At 37.8% G+C, this 16881-nt stretch overlaps 1 protein-coding gene and 1 pseudogene across 1 annotated transcript; both read left to right on the top strand.

Moving 5' to 3' along the window:
* The first annotated feature begins 8048 nt into the window (after nucleotides 1-8048).
* On the top strand, nucleotides 8049-9125 carry LOC125197289 (cytosolic sulfotransferase 8 pseudogene; annotated as a pseudogene).
* Nucleotides 9126-12615: 3490 nt separating this feature from the next.
* Nucleotides 12616-15612, top strand: LOC125194323 (protein COBRA-like). Its single transcript, XM_048092486.2, has 6 exons — nucleotides 12616-12859; nucleotides 13378-13457; nucleotides 13765-14221; nucleotides 14421-14580; nucleotides 14653-14933; nucleotides 15015-15612. Exons 1-6 carry the CDS (start codon nucleotides 12781-12783, stop codon nucleotides 15296-15298), a joined length of 1341 nt encoding a protein of 446 aa, XP_047948443.1. The 5' UTR covers nucleotides 12616-12780; the 3' UTR covers nucleotides 15299-15612.
* Nucleotides 15613-16881: the final 1269 nt, after the last annotated feature.

The following is a 16881-nucleotide window of genomic DNA, read 5'->3' as shown; positions in this document are numbered from 1 at the left end:
TTTTACACTTATCATCAAACTCAAAATCCACATCATTCTGGAGAATTCTAGTCAGGGGTTGGGTGATTTTTGCGAAGTCCTTAATGAACCTTCGGTAGAACCCTGCATGCCCCAAGAATCCTCGAATTTCCTTCTGATTCGTTGGGTGCGGAAGCTTAGAGATTACCTCCACCTTTGCTTGATCTACCTCGATGCCCCTCTCAGATACAACATGTCCCAGCACTATCCCTTCTTTGACCATAAAGTGGCATTTCTCGTAATTCAGCACCAGGTTTTTCTTCCTGCATCTCTCCAAAACAACATCCAGGTGCCCCAGGCAAGTCTCGAAAGAATCTCCATATACGGTGAAATCATCCATAAAAATTTCTATGCAGTCCTCCAGTAGATCCGAGAAAATGCTCATCATGCATCGCTGAAATGTCCCAGGTGCGTTGCACAAACCAAAAGGCATTCTCCGGTAGGCGTATGTTCCAAAGGGGCAGGTAAATGTGGTTTTCTCCTGGTCCTCCGGATTGACATAGATTTGGAAGTATCAACTGTAGCCATCTAGAAAGCAGAAGTATTGCTTTCCCGCCAACCTTTCCAGCATTTGGTCGATGAAGGGTAGCGGGAAATGATCCTTGCGTGTGCCCGCATTGAGTTTCATGTAGTCTATGCACATTCTCCACCCCGTGACTAACCTTGTGGGCACAAGCTCGTTGCGGTCATTCTTGACTACTTGTATTCCTGATTTCTTCGGCACCATGTGGACAGGACTCACCCACTCACTATCGGGAATGGAGTATATGATTCCCAGGGCCAACAGCTTCAATACTTCCTTTAAGACTTCCTCTCTCATGTTGGGGTTAAGTTTCCTCTGGAGATCCCGGTGTGTCTTGGCTCCTTCTTCCAAACGGATGTGGTGCATACATAGATCGGGGCTGATCCCCACTAGGTCAGATAGAGTCCACCCTATTGCTTTCTGATTCCTCCCCAGCACTTCCAATAGCTTGACTTCCTGCTCCTGGGTCAGAAGTCTGTTGATTATGACGGGCAGAGATTTGCCTTCGCCTAGGTAGGCATACTTAAGACCCGGAGGAAGGTTCTTCAACTCTTTCTTTGGAGGGGGTACTTCAGGGGGCAACGGATTTTTCTCCATACCTTTCTTGACCAGCTCGTCCAACTCTGGCAACTTTTCCATACTGGCCAGTTGTACTGATCCCTTGGACCCAGGGGATCCTCCCTTGCCACAGAAATCCATTATTGCCTTTGTGATTTCTTCATCAGATAGCCCTTGCTTAATAACCGCTTCACACCATCCTGTAACTTCTTTCCTCATAGATTCAGTCATCTCCGAGGCATCAGCCTGTTCCTGCAATAGTTCGGTCTCAAGAAACTCCTGGACCAGGGGGTTAATCACATCAACAAAATGGAGGTTTTCCACGTCAAGTGGTTTCCTCATAGCTTCATCAACGCTAAAAGTGAATTTCTCCCCATTGTAATCCAAACAGATGGTGCCATCAAAAGCATCAATTATAGTCTTTGCGGTCCTCAAAAATGGTCTTCCTAAAAGAACGCCACTAGACTCAGCAGTTTCATTTTCACTCATCTTTATCACATGGAAATCAGCAGGGTATAGAAAATCATGAACTTTAACTATCACGTTTTCTAACGCTCCCTCAGGGCTAATGCATGATCTATCAGCTAACTGGATCACCACTTTCGTTTCAGTCATTCTTGCTCCTACCAGTTTTTTATATATGGAAAGCGGTAACACATTAATAGACGCACCTAGATCTCACATAGCATGCTCAACTTTGACACCTCCTATAGTGATAGGTAAGGTAAACATACTTGGGTCAGTTTGCTTCGACGACATTATCCTCTTTTGAATTACTGCAGACACATTCTCCCCGATCACGATCTTTCCATCGGATTTTGCCTTGCCCGCAATGAACTCCTTAATGAATTTGTTGAACGGGGGCAGCTTCATAGCCTCCAGGAACGGGAGATTGATCTCCAGCTTTCCAAAGATTTCCATGAAATCCACGGGGTTATCCTTTTTCTTCTTGGCATCCCCTCGATAGGGAAAAGTTTTAATCCTCTTTGTTGCGTTGGTCGGATCTTCTTTAGAAGGCTCTTCCGCCTCTCCTTTCTCTTTTTCAGTTTCTACCTCAGGCTCCGTGTCTAAGAAAAATGGGTCAGCCATCTGAGGTAACGATCCTCCCAAATCACCGGCTTGAATATCATCCTCTGCTCTAACTTCATCTTTTTGCTGGACCGGGTGGATAACATCCTCGCTCATCGGCACTAGCATTTCATCATTTACCTTCAGCTTGGGCCCTTCATATGCTTTCCCGGATCTCAGGGTAACCTGGCTGATATTTGCCCTTTCTGGTGCCTTTACTGAGGCTGGAATCCTCCCTTCATTCCCTCGCATGTCGCTCAGGGACGTCGCGATCTGAGATAATTGCTTCGACATCAGATCCATCGCGGCTTTGTGTTCCTGCTGAGCATCCTGGAGTTTGTGGACCACGTCATTATTTGCCAGTAAGTTGTTCTGCATGTGTTGTTGAGAACTCACTAGGTCATGGACCATATCATCCAGATTCCTCTGGGTCCTGGAGTTCGGTTGACTGCCACTTGGCCCTTGACCATGATTTGGTCCACCCCCTTGATGCGGGCGAAAGTTTCCTTGACCTCCTTGGTTATTGTTGTACTGATTCCCTGATCCCTTATAGTTGTTGTTCCTCTGGTGTGGGGGTAAATATGAGCTTCCCTGGTTATTTTGATTCCTATTGATCCAGCTGGGTTGATTTCCTTGACCTCCTTGATTCCAGTTTCCCTGTCCCTCTTGATTCCTTCCGGGCCAGTTGGATTGGTTCCCTTGGTTTCCTTCTGAGTTAGTAATCTGGAGTGGAAGGTTTTGATTCCCATCCGACCACCTGAAGCATGGATTGTCCCTCCATGGAGCGTCTTTAATTTTCCACTGGTTCCAATTACTGCCCTGATTATTTTGGTTCCAATTTCCTACAACATTTATATGGGCTGGACAATCCATCCCTTCTTGAGATCCGCAATAATTGTAACCATCCTCTGGACCCAGTGCTTGTTTATCTTTTCCTGTTGGACCCAGTGAATCGTTCTTCCCCAGGGCAGTTAGAATAGTCTTCTCCAGCTGCTCCATTCTAACATCCATCCTTGCATCCACTCGGACATCCACTCTTTCTTCACTTTGCACTGGTACTGCATCTGCACTTCCTCTCCTTAGAATGGTACGAGGTGAATCGTATGCCTTTTTTGCATCAATTAATCTTCCCATTACCTCTCGGGCCTCGCTCACCTTCCTCTTGGTGAAATTTCCTCCACTAGCAGTATTCATCAGGTCTTTGGACTCAGGTTTTGCCCCTTCATAGAATAGATAGTAGGTTTCGGCTTCCATCATCCTGTGGTTTGGGCAAGCATCGAGCAACCCCTTAAATCTAGACCAGTATTGACTCAACACGATTCATCATATTCTTGCTTGCATTCCTGGATCTCCTTCTTAAGGGCATTCGTTTTGTTAGAAGGGAAAAAGTAATCCAGGAATTCCAACTTGAAATCCTTTCATGTATGGATCGAGTCGGGTGGCAACCTTAACAACCAAGTGTTAGCCTCTCCCTTCAGCGCAAACGGGATTGCGCGTAGTCGGTAATCCTCCTCTGTTGCATCGTTGGGCCCTTTTTGAATACTGCAAAGCTTACTGAACTCATTGAGGAATTCGTATGGACATTCATTCCTCCGACCCGAGAAATTGGGTAGAATACCCAGCACATTAGTTTTGATGTCGATCGCCCTCTGGCGCTGGTTAGAGACGATAGCCTGGGCAAGCTCGCCATCTAAATGGGCAGTGAGCCAGCCGATCTCTGGGTCGTCGTAGCCTGCGTTGGCCATGCTTTCAACGCTTTCCTCCTCTGTTTCTGAGGTTGACTTTGGTTCCTTCTTAACTGACGAAGTTGACTCCTTGTCGCTCTCCGAACTCAGGTGGACTGGATCCCCTGTTGTAAGCCCCGATCTGGTGGTAACTGGGAATATCGCTTCCTTGACCCGCCAACTAGTCTGGGCGCTTCTCCAACCAGGTGAGTTGTTCCAGTGTCCGAACCGGTAGCTCCTGTTCATAAACTGTAAAAAGAAACAAAAGAAAACATAGTAAAATAAACTATTTACACCAAAACATTCGCAAACACACAAATAACACCATGCATCCCCGGCAACGGCGCCATTTTGACAGGACTAGAGTAGACGTGCAGTGCAGGTGCAGTGTGATATATGTCACTCGATCTAACAGGTCCAGAGGATTCGACTAGACTTCAGAGGCTAGAAGATCATGAAACTATTAGAAAGGGGTCGTTGGGTGCACTATATTCCTTCAAAAACCTCAACCCACTATACTACAACTTAGCACAGGGAAGTAAAGGATCGATCCCACAAGGACGAAGGTGTTACGAAACTGCATTTGAGGATGTTTTGGAAAACGGGGTTGGCTGCTGCCAAGCAATTTTGTGGGTCGAGAACTTAAAACTACTGGGTCTGAGAAATAAGAAAAACTTTACTCTACCTACCGGGTCTAAGAACTGGGAACGTACGGAACATACATGACTTAGAGAAACTGAGATATATTAAAGTTCTAAAACAACTGGAGTAAACTTAACTAGACAGACTTTCCTAATTTGGACAGACAAGCATAAAGCGAAAAGTAAAGACAAATTTCCTTAAACTACCAGGGTCTGGAAAAGCATGCAGAAAAGTAAAAAGACAAAGCAGATCGTACTGACAGGGTCTAGGCGACAATGCAGAAAAGTAAAGTACATGCTGAAAAGTGCTGACATAAAGCAGATCTGGGTCTAACTACCAACAACTTCATCTTCTTCGGGAATCAAACGAGAATAGCAGATAAAACAGAGTATTAAACGCCATGAAAACAGAGCAAGCTTCAAATCTAAACTTAAAACAAGAAATTAAAGCCTAAACTAACAGATCTATGCTACTGGACCTAAAGGATGCAGAAACAGAAAGTAAACAGCCATAATCATGCACAACGTAAACAGCAAACTCCAAATACGCGCAACTCCAACTCAAATACACCACGTTTCAACAATTCCAGACATCTCCATATGCACATCCCCAACCTCCAACACCAAACCAACAGATCTCAGCTCCAAACATCCAACAATAAACAAAGAACAAAAGTAAAAGCAAGAAATATGATCAACTCAGCGAGATCCAACAAAAGCCAACATAAACTTCCATAATAACTAGAAATAGGTCTGAATCCAGTAGATCAAAGCAAGAACTAGAGTTATGAAACTTAAAACCAACAAGTTCTAAACGAAAGCAAGTAAAGATTGTTTCTTCGCCTTCACAGGCGGTGTTACACAGCAGAAAATAACAACGATGAGAACCACGGTGGCCAGAATCCTCCATGTCCAAGTGCGCAGCAGACGAAATGAGAAATTTGAAGTGTGGAACTAAAGCATGGAACGAAAGCTAGAGCTAAGAAAGTGTAGAAGTGGTTGTCTTGTTCTTCAAGGTTGAGCTCCTTATATATGTGAGGCTCTGATCCCTAGGGTATCTCTCTGGTGATTTGACGCTCTTACCCTTGAGTAAGACTCTTTAAAATAATCTGTTCTCGCTTTATTCTGCTCCTGTCGCCAACTTTTGATTCTCCCAGGTCCAAACGACGACTTCTGATTTTTTCTTCAATTTCATCTCTTTTGTATCTGTCAGGTCAAGTAACAGCAACTTCCTAGGTCTAGCAGATTTACTACGCACCTGAACTCATAAACGCACATTAGCGCCCCAAATGCACAGAATTTTAACCCTAAACTAATGCATGAAACAATCCTTATCACTATCTTATCAAACGGGGCCCTTAAAATAATACCATATCACCATTTCTAGTCAATTATTTGTACACCTGGACGAATAATAAGCTGTCACGTGACAAAAAAAAAGTAAAAAAACTAAAAAAGACGGCCAACAATATTTTATACACTATACAACAATTTTTCTCGGCCAACAATATCCAACACGCTATACAGCAATTTATAGATTGATGTGTAGCGTTTATAATATTGCTGCATATATGATGTCACGGTGGCACTTCAAGAGGTGTTGTCATTTTAATAAAAACCTATAGAAATGAAATTAGATAGTAATCATAATTTACCTTTAAATTGAAAGAATAAAATGAAAAAGAAATGGTTCTAAAAAGTGAATTAAAACTTTTGTCCAAAGATTGCAAATATGTAATTTGTTTTTATATGGTAACCCAAATATACATCATCTATTTATCATAGACCAAATTTGCAATTCACTCTTAAAAGTATATAACCATTTATAAGAAGGGGTAACTGCTTTTAAAGTCACCAACTTTCTATGAATTTCGGTTTTTCCCACGAACTTTAAAATGTTCGTGTAATGTCACGAACTTTATTGTCGGTTGTCATTTTCCAATATAAGGTTTTCCGGTCTAATTCAAACAGTTCGTTTCCTATTAAGACAATGTCCAAATTCTTTTATCTTACTATCGTTATCTTTGTCTTTGAAATAGCTTCGCATGGGTACCTTGTACGCCTCAATCGGAACTCGGATGAAGAAGTTATGGCCATTATGATAGTACAAGGTCGCACAAAGGTCGCAGCCTTCATCAAATGGTCATAACTTCTTCATACGAGTTCCGATTGAGGCGTACAAGGTACTCACGCGAAGCTATTTCAAAAACGAAGATAACGATAGTAAGATAAAAGAATTTGGATATTGTCTTAATAGGAAACGAACAGTTTGAATCATACTGGAAAACTTGGCATGGGAAAATGACAACCGACAATAAAGTTCGTGATATTACACGAACTTTTTAAAGTTCATGGGAAAAACCGGAATTCATGAAAAGTTGGTGACTTTAAAAGCAGTTACCCCTTATAAGAATGGGATATTTTTTGGCATTTGGACTTAGATACATTGTGAATGAGCAATTTAATTTGTTTTATATTGGTTGAATAATTAAGTTCTATGATGCTTTTGAATTTAATTTTATAAGAAAATCCAAAATTATTATTTAGAAAATATTAAAAATGTTACCAAAAATACTAATACGGTTGAAGATAAATTAATTTGGGTTGATAGTTTATTTTTTAAATCGGTCCGTTTTTGGCTCGGCCTTATTGGTTGAATAAATGACTTTCTATAATTCTTTAAAATTTAATTTTAAAAAGACCAGGATTATTATTTTTAAAATATTAAAAATACTAATCAGAAAATACTACTCCCTTAGTCCCTGAAAAGTAGGAATATTTGATTCGGCACGGATTTTAAAGCATAATTGTAAAAGTAAGAGAGATAGAAAGAAAAAGTTTTTAAAGTATTGTTAGTGGAGAATGAGTCTCACCTCGTTAGAGAGAAATGAGTTTCCAAAATTAGAAAGTTCATACTTTTCAGGGACGGACTAAAATTTACGGTTCCGTAAACTTAGATCAATTCTAAATAAGAAAAGTTTTAAATAACTAATAATGTGGATCACAAAATTCAATAACACTACTTCCATCATTTTCGTCCATTTTCTTTTAATTTACCAATTATACATTAAATTTAGCTTCAGACTAAAATAAGGAAAGTAGGGAGGTATATCATTTACAAATTAGTTTATGGACAAGGCGAGTATGATATACGACACATTTAATGACTTTACATTAGATATTTAGATTATATGCCCCTAATTAGATTATATGCCTATGAAGTTATTCTTTCTAGAAAATTTTCAACTATATTTCGAAAGTCCACTTTTAACTTTTGAGATGGTAATGCAATTGCACCTATGAGCTTCCCATCATTAAAAGAAAACATGCAGGTGGTTTTTAAATAAAAGTATGTTATGCGTTTCGGATGTCATTTGTCAATATGTTATGTGGTTCGGATGTCATTTGTCAAAATGAAAAATGTCAAAATTAACTAGACACCAATATTGACACTACACCAATCCTACCAACAGCTTATTCACAACTCTTCAATTTCTATACATGGCCGAAGTGGAATAGTTGATTTTACTCATCTTCCCAAATCATCATGGAAACTCCACACTCCAACACCAACCACATTAATCACATAGAAAAACAAAAATGGTGTGGCCATGAATTCCTATACGAGTTCCATGGCTACTGGTTCACAAAAACATACTTAGAAACAACAAAAGAAGTGGTAGAAACATTCAAACCACTCCCCACAGATATCATCTTAGCCTCTTTCCCCAAAACCGGAACCACATGGCTCAAGGCCCTTCTCTACTCCATCACCCACCGCGACGACGCCGTTCCACCCTCCACCCATCCTCAAGAGCTAGTCCCATCCCTCGAGACAAACCTCTACGTCCGAAAACGAACACAATGTGATAGAAAAATGCAGGAATATCTCGATGAAAAGGAAGGGAGAATCTTGGCCACACACGCACCGTATCAGATTCTCCGAGATTCCCTAGATTCATGCGACTGCAAGATAGTGTACGTCACTCGAAACCCTAAAGATACCCTAATTTCGATGTGGCGTTTTGTGCAGAGATTGGAGGGCGTTGGCGATGATCCGTGGCGGCTGGAGACTGCCGTGGATCAGTTCTGCGATGGCATGGTCCCGTTCGGGCCCTACTACGATCACGTGTTGGGGTATAGGGAAGAGAGCATGAGAAGGCCTCAGAAGGTGTTGTTTGTGACTTATGAAGAGCTCAAGGAAGATACGAGGAGTCATGTGAGAAGAATTGGTGAGTTTTTGGGGTGTCCTTTTGTTGGAGAAAATGGAGAGGAGCAAGTTGAGAAGATAGTGAGGCTTTGCAGCTTTGAGATTTTGAGCAATCAAGAGATTAACAGATCGAGTGAGTTGCCTGATAGTGGATTCCCCTTGCCGTATAATTCTTTCTTTAGGAAGGGCCAAGTTGGAGATCATTTGAGCTATCTTCAAGATGAAATGATTCGGAAAATAGATGATGTTACCAAACTCAAGTTTCACGGATCTGGCTTTGATTATGGGATTTGAGCTATATTACCTATGTATACACAATAAATTGTTCTAATCTTTGTATAAAATATTATTCCATATATATTGTTTTTGGAATATTTTGTTTTTTTGCTTGTTATCGATAATATATAACTGAAACACACACTAGGGGTGGCGAAGTGGGTTACCCGCCAGACAAGTCAGGTACCCGTACCCGATTTTAGCCAAATTTGTTGTCCCAATACCCGCCCCGCGACATACCAGGATTACCCGATGCCTGTGTCGGGTATTCCGTACCCGACCCGAAATTCTATAGAAAATTTGAAAACCATAATAGCCAACAATGTTCTCTAATTTACTTTATATATATCGATGATAAGCTTTGAATAGATTGAGAGTAAGATAATGAGACACTCTATTGCTATTTCCGGTGAGTTTTCAATCGCATGTTCATTGGAATATAAAAATGTTTCAAAAGAACTCTTAAATTATATAAAGTACTCTCACTGTTCCGCCTTAATAGAGGTGTTTCATTTTCTTCACTCATTTTGGAAAAATAATAATATAAACACTCTTATCTACATTATTATATCTCTTACTTTACTTTATCTCCACTTTAACTATTTGTTTTTAATTTTTCAAAATAAGTGCGTATATGGCTATTATTTAACTATTCGAAACGCCTCTATTAATATGGAACGAATGAGGTATTAAAAGATGGTATATGTCTAATATTAATAATAATGGCTATTATCGGGATTAACGGGCATACACGCGAAACTCTAAAACACACTACCTGATCCCATCCTGTTTCCCGCTAGCGTCCGGTAGCAGGTAAGAGATGGAAATTACCCGTTACCCACTTCTCATTTTGCCACCCGTAACGCACATGTATATTAGTGTAGAGTGTAGACCATCACTAAAACCCCTAAAATTCATGTTGGTTGGCATCGACATCCTCCAACGCTCAAGTAACTAGAAATATCTCTAATTGAATATCCAATTCTCATCATCTGTTGGGCCGCTTTCATTAATAGAAGAGAAGTGGGCTTAGTTTGTGAACCTCGCTATCACAACCAAACATGGGCCAGTATACCAACTTTTACGGGTCAGATCCAAAGTAAGTACACACTGATGTTTTTAATTATATATATGGAGAAAATTATTCAAATAAAAAGTGGTAGTAAAAACTTCAAAATATTTTTGCTATTCGATAAGTGCATACTCGATTTCGAATCCAGAGGGAAAAATATACTTTTGTCAGTGTGCATGTATTTTCACTGTATATTCAATTACTTTATACGCCGAGTGCAAGTTTTCCAAGTTATCACAATAACAATTTTTTTATTTTAACCTACTCTAGACACATATATATGTATATAAAAAGTACTCTAGAATTTTACATGAAGTAAAATTCAATAGGTAAAAGATTTTTATTTAAACTAATCGATGGGGAGTTGGAAGCATTCAACATTATGTGTAAGTTTTAAACAAAAATAGGATAAAATTATTGGTAGAGATCGTTTTGGCATGTAAAATAGGATAAAGTGTGATATGTTTGACTAATGATATCTTGTTTTGTATTGCGTAAGGTATCGATATTATGTTTAGCAAAATTGGATTTAATCATTTAATTATCTGCAAAAAAAAATAAATTATAACAGGAAAATAAAATTTTGGTAATATAATCAACTATTATATGGTATATGTGGGGCAGTATTATTATGCATAATCCATTAATATATAAATGATAAAATTAAATGCATATCTCTTGTAAAAAGTGCGATAACGAATTTATAATACTCCATGTGCATAATACTATTATAGATCTTTAATTTGGTAAGGACTTTTGAATAGCAAATAATACTAATACTTAATAGGTTAAGGTGGGCCAAGGATATGAATAATTGAATATGTATATATGACAGTCCATACAAAAAAATGTAAGTAAGTTGGAAACTACTGGTTTGGCCAATTAATTGCCAATTGATTCCTTTCTTATATTTTGGCACTATATATATCGACACAATCATCAGCTAAAATTTATTCACCGTGAATAGTAGAATTTATATTACTATTATAAGTATATAATTTTTTATTGATTATTTAAAAATGTAAAATCATAGTGTAATTGTGTAAAGATGTGTGACCTATATTAAATAGGAGTATAAAATAGTAATTATTAAAATAAAAAATATATTAAGTCAAGTTAAAAAGAAGCGAGCAAGGAGAAGAGACGAGAGGCCATAATATAATTGCCAGTTGTTTTCTGCTTCTTGGAATATTGAACATCCTCTACTCACCGACACTAGAAATCATATTTTACATATAAAATAATGTATAATAAAAATGAGTTAATGGTGAGCTGTCCGTGACAAAAATGCATTGCATACTTTATCTTTCCCACTATTTTATCACCGGACACCAGTGTCGGCAACTACTCTCTCTCTAGTATTTGTGCCTGTCTTTGTCGGCAAGACAAGAATCATGAGATTTTCTTTTAAAATAATTGGTATTTCTAAATTATATGTGGAATTTGTATTACTAAGGCGTATGGGTTGGTCTTCATGACTTTTAAGTTTTAAGCAAAATAGGTAAATATAGGATTTATATCCTAAATCAAATCATGAATTTATTGCCTTTCAAAGTGGCATTTGTTCAAGAGTGATTATTTCTAAAACGAATGCTGGAATAATATTTCCTACATGGATTTTTCCAAAGAGGGTGCCGATCAAATTTTTTATAGTAATGATTTTTTTAAAATTTATGATAAAAAAAAAATAAAAAAAATTGTTTTAATGTTGCCGTGTCCCGCCCTTTAAAAACAAGGGGTTCAAATCGGCTTAAGTTAGTTATTACAACAGCGACATTTTTAACTGAAATTGCACAACCAAATCAATTTGGATATAGGGCAAAATTTGGCTAAAATCAGCTTCATCAGCAAAATAAAATAAATCTTTGTCAAATTTCAGTCATTTACATTATCTTGTTAATTTAATAATAAAATATCAGTTAAATAAGTTAATAGAACGTGTGAGTTTTTTACTATTTATACTAAAGGTGAAATGAAAATTTTATTGGTTGCCGGATTAAAATGAATTCAAGATGAGTACGCTCCATCATGCAGTTAAAATTCAAATCACACCTTCAATTAATCAATTTATATGTATGAACTTTTCTTCGCTTGAGGGCTTTAGTTGGGGTGTCGTCTTCATCAATATACATAAATTTTGACGCATCTTCCTTTCTCAATTCGATAAGTTAATAATAATATATACAGTATCATGTAGTATTATAATATATGTGTCTATAGCCTTGATACTATAATATGGTAGAAATGAACAAGCTAACTACCAAAGAGAGAGAAAGATAGAGAGGAATTCATGAACAACTTGTTTTGTAAAATTGATGTCAAAGAGGAGTATTTTTTTCTTTATCAATTTGTATCTACTGAAATATGACAGTACCATTTATATTACATGTAACTAATAGATGAATTTTTATAAGTTTATAACTAATACTAGTATTTTATTGAATATTCTGTAGCGTGAGTATTATTGAGAAAAAACAACAATAAATTAATGATGTTAGCTGAAATGAAAATACAGAAAACGAATGTGCTGCATCCAGTGGTTGAGAAACGCTTTAATAAAATCCAGTTTTAAGGCCTTCTTAATTAGACAAGATTTAACAGCCATCTTTCCGTTCCTACTCCCTCTCTCTCTCTCTCCCCTCCACTCACACTTCAGTTGCAGATCTTCGTAGCAAGAAGAATCTGCAACTATGGAATTCAGCTTCAAATTCTCAACTCCCATCATTTTGCTGCTGTTCTTGCTATCTTGCTTTTCCTTTCCTTCAACAGGTAATCTCCCATTTGCTTGTTGGTTTTGTTTGGAGCATAATTTCAGTTTTTGTTTACTTGTTGATGAAGTTGGATTAATGGGATGTAATTATGTGTAGAATTTTGTTTGAACAGTTGCATTTTCGAGTAATTGGAGGTTTTTGCATGAAAATTGAGGGGAAAAAGTATGTTTCTTGATTGTATGGAAATGGGATTTGATGAACATTTTGTTCAAGCTTGAATGAAACTATTTTTCCATAAAAAATATACTGGGATCAATTTGTGCACAGAGCTTTAGTTTTCTTGTTTCTGTAGGGAGGAAGGATCAACTGTTTGAATCTTTACTTGACAATCATCAAGTATTATCATATTGTTTCCTCTGTTCCCAAATTAAGTAAATATTTGAGACTGCTATAATCTTGAAATTAGACTAGTTTTCTAAATTTAGGACCTCACTAATGATGTCTTAAAAACTGCATACAAGACTGTTGTGATAAGGTAAGATCATAGATTTAAACTTGTGTTTTATCCTCTTTCAGAAGCGTACGATGCACTTGACCCGAACGGAAATATCACAATAAAATGGGACGTTATCTCTTGGACGCCCGATGGCTATGTGGTAAGCGTTGTACTAATCTCAAACATTCCTAATAATATACCCATTGTATAGCATTAGTCATTTTTAAGTTCCTCAATCTTGCTCAGATCAATCCAAATTCAGGTTCTTGTACTGTCTATGATGTATATATGACCTACTTATACGGTTTTAGTTGAGGATTTAGCACCTTAATGTTTGTTTGTGTTCATATGAATTCGAGCCTCCAGATGTTGTACCAGATCTCTCTTATGAGATGATAGTGGTGATTACTAAAGTATTCCTAAAACAATGAATCTAATTGGCATATGTAATGTAAATGGATATCCAGGCTGTAGTAACCATGTTCAACTTCCAACAATATCGTCACATTCAAGCACCGGGCTGGACTCTGGGGTGGACGTGGGCGAAGAAGGAGGTGATATGGAGCATGATGGGAGGCCAAACAACAGAACAAGGGGATTGCTCAAAGTATAAAGGGAATGTCCCACATTGCTGCAAGAAAGATCCCACAGTCGTGGACCTATTGCCCGGAACTCCCTATAACCAGCAGATTGCAAACTGTTGTAAAGGAGGGGTGATTGGTTCTTGGGGACAGGATCCATCCAATGCAGCAAGCTCCTTCCAAGTCAGTGTTGGCGCCGCTGGAACCACTAACAAAACTGTGAGGGTCCCCAGGAACTTCACCTTGAGAGCACCCGGTCCTGGATATACCTGCGGACCTGCCAAAATCGTGAAGCCTACTAAATATGTGTCTTCCGATGGAAGGAGAGTCACTCAGGCTATGAGTAAGTTCTTTCACCTTGGAATCAGTTGGTCTTCAGATTGGTATGATTTGAAAATGGGAATTTCTTGATCAATGAAGGAATGACATTTTTGTTGAATATAGTGTACCAAAGTGGATCATTGACATGTTTTATAAGTAATAGAAAGAAAATCTAGTTGTGCAAGTTTGGCTTATATTCATTCTCGTTTCTCTTCTTGCAGTGACATGGAATGTTACATGTACATATTCACAGTTTCTAGCTCAAAAAACTCCCTCTTGCTGTGTCTCGCTCTCATCCTTCTACAATGACACCATTGTTCCTTGCCCGACGTGCACATGTGGATGCCAAAACAACGCCACAGATCCAGGAAGCTGTGTCAAGTAAGTTTTTTCATCATTTCCTCTCTCTCTGTGTCCCTCGGTTACTAATCTTTATACTGGTTCTCTCTGCAGTCCGGACTCACCATACCTAGCTTCAGTCGTTTCACAACAAGAGAAGACCAACAAGTTCGCGCCTCTAGTCCAATGCACGAGCCACATGTGCCCCATTCGCGTCCACTGGCACGTGAAGCAGAACTACAAGGATTATTGGAGGGTTAAGGTCACCATAACAAACTTCAACTACAGGATGAATTACACATTGTGGAACTTAGTAATCCAACACCCCAACTTCGACAACCTAACACAGATATTCAGCTTCAACTACAAGCCACTCAATCCATACCAAGACATAAGTAAGTCATGCTACTTACCTATAAACAACTAATTAATACTTTCTTGATCACATGAAGTCAATATTTTTTGTATTGGGACAGATGACACGGCGATGCTATGGGGCGTTAAGTACTACAACGACCTGCTGATGGAAGCCGGCCCTCTGGGAAACGCGCAATCAGAGTTCCTATTCCGCAAGGACAAATCCACCTTCACTTTCGAGAAGGGTTGGGCCTTCCCTAGGAGGATTTACTTCAACGGGGACAACTGTGTGATGCCACCTCCTGATGAGTATCCGTATCTACCAAGTGCCTCCACGCGCCAGAATGTCTCCTTCCTTCAGCTGCTTCTTGCTCTCTTGGCTCTTCTGTTTGGGTGTTTTTAACAAACATTTAGCATCATCGAGGAGGATGAGGATTCAATGTTCTTGGCATTGCTACGGGACGAGATCCTACAACACGCAGTGGATTCAGGTGCACAAAAACTTGAGAAATGGTTCCAATTCATTCTTCAGTTGTGGCTCTTTTTTCTTTACTACATGTAGATCGTCGGTGTTGATATATATACTTTTATTATGTATAGGATTGTGGTGAGAATATCAACATTTTGATAGTTACAGTCAGATTTTTACTCTTTGATTTTTTAAGTAGTGTTGAGTATAAACGTTGCTTAATTATAGAAAACGCTTTTTTGCTTAAATGTTACTTTATCAATATTTGTTACTACCTCCATCCCCCAAAATTTGTCCTACTTTGACCTGACACGGGTTTTAAGAAATGTAATGGAAAGTGAGTTGAAAATGTTAGTGGATTGTGGGTCTTACTTTTATATATTAGTTTTATAATAAAATATGAATAAGAATGAGTTAATGGAATATGAGGTCCACTACCAAAAATGGTAAAAGTGAATGTGACAAATTTTGAGAAACTGATGGAAATGGAAAAATGGGACAAATTTTCAGGAACGGAGATAGTACATAATTTACTTTTAAAAGAATATTATTGAGCATGTTTGATAAGTTAGCAATACCAAGATAGAGAATTGTATATGGACATTTCTAATTGTTTGATATCATAATTAAGTTTAACTCAAAGTCCAATATAAGACCAGAGCCCTATCTAATCTTACCAAAATTATAACATTAGCCTTGTTTATGTATCCCACCAATTTGTCAAGTTAAGCCATGTTATTTAATATACAATACAAATTTAGATAATTTCTTTTCTATCAAACAACAACGAAAAAAATCATATATTTGCATATCTCGACTTGAAGTCCGTATTTCTTATCTTGTTTTACATATATTCTCATATCCCATCTTTTTTATCAAACGAGTTAGTGATATAATAATACAGTAAATATATAGTTTTTGGAGCACGGTGCTTGATAGTAATCCATTATTCGTGCATTAGCTTCTTATAATCCTTGGTCTTTTGTGAGTGTCAGTATTGTAATCCAATGAAGAATTTTGAACTCATATTTAGTCAAGATTTTGGACAATTTGGTCATATATAAACTAACCCAACCAATTTTATTAAGAGAAACTAGTTGGACAAAATTCTTAGGCTGATTTTAGGGGAAAAAATTAAAATTATATACTCTCTTTGTCCGCGAATAGGACACTCCACTCACATATCATTTAATATATACAAGTGAGACTCATATTTCTATGACTTTCTTCCATCCACTTTTCTTAACATTTCATAAAACTCGTACCGAATAAGAATGAGACTCTTATTTGCAGATGGAAACGGTACTTTTTATTCTATGAGAGAGAAAACGTCTATATTGATATCGTGTTTTTGTAGAAATTCTGTATTATTGGTCTATTTCATTTGAAATAATGAAGTTTCTGCTAAGAACATCTCCAATCATTTACAATAAACTTAAACCCATTTTATTGTAAATATCACATCCAATATGATTTTACTCCAACTATTTATACTAAACTCAAACTTTAAAAAATAT

This window comes from Salvia hispanica, chromosome 4, assembly GCF_029641045.1.
Source record: "Salvia hispanica isolate PSC_SH4W2 chromosome 4, Shi_PSC_v1, whole genome shotgun sequence".
Classification (NCBI taxonomy): Eukaryota; Viridiplantae; Streptophyta; class Magnoliopsida; order Lamiales; family Lamiaceae; genus Salvia; species Salvia hispanica.
The sequence above is the reverse complement of the archived record's forward strand: the minus strand, read 5'-3'. Positions and strand labels throughout refer to the sequence as shown.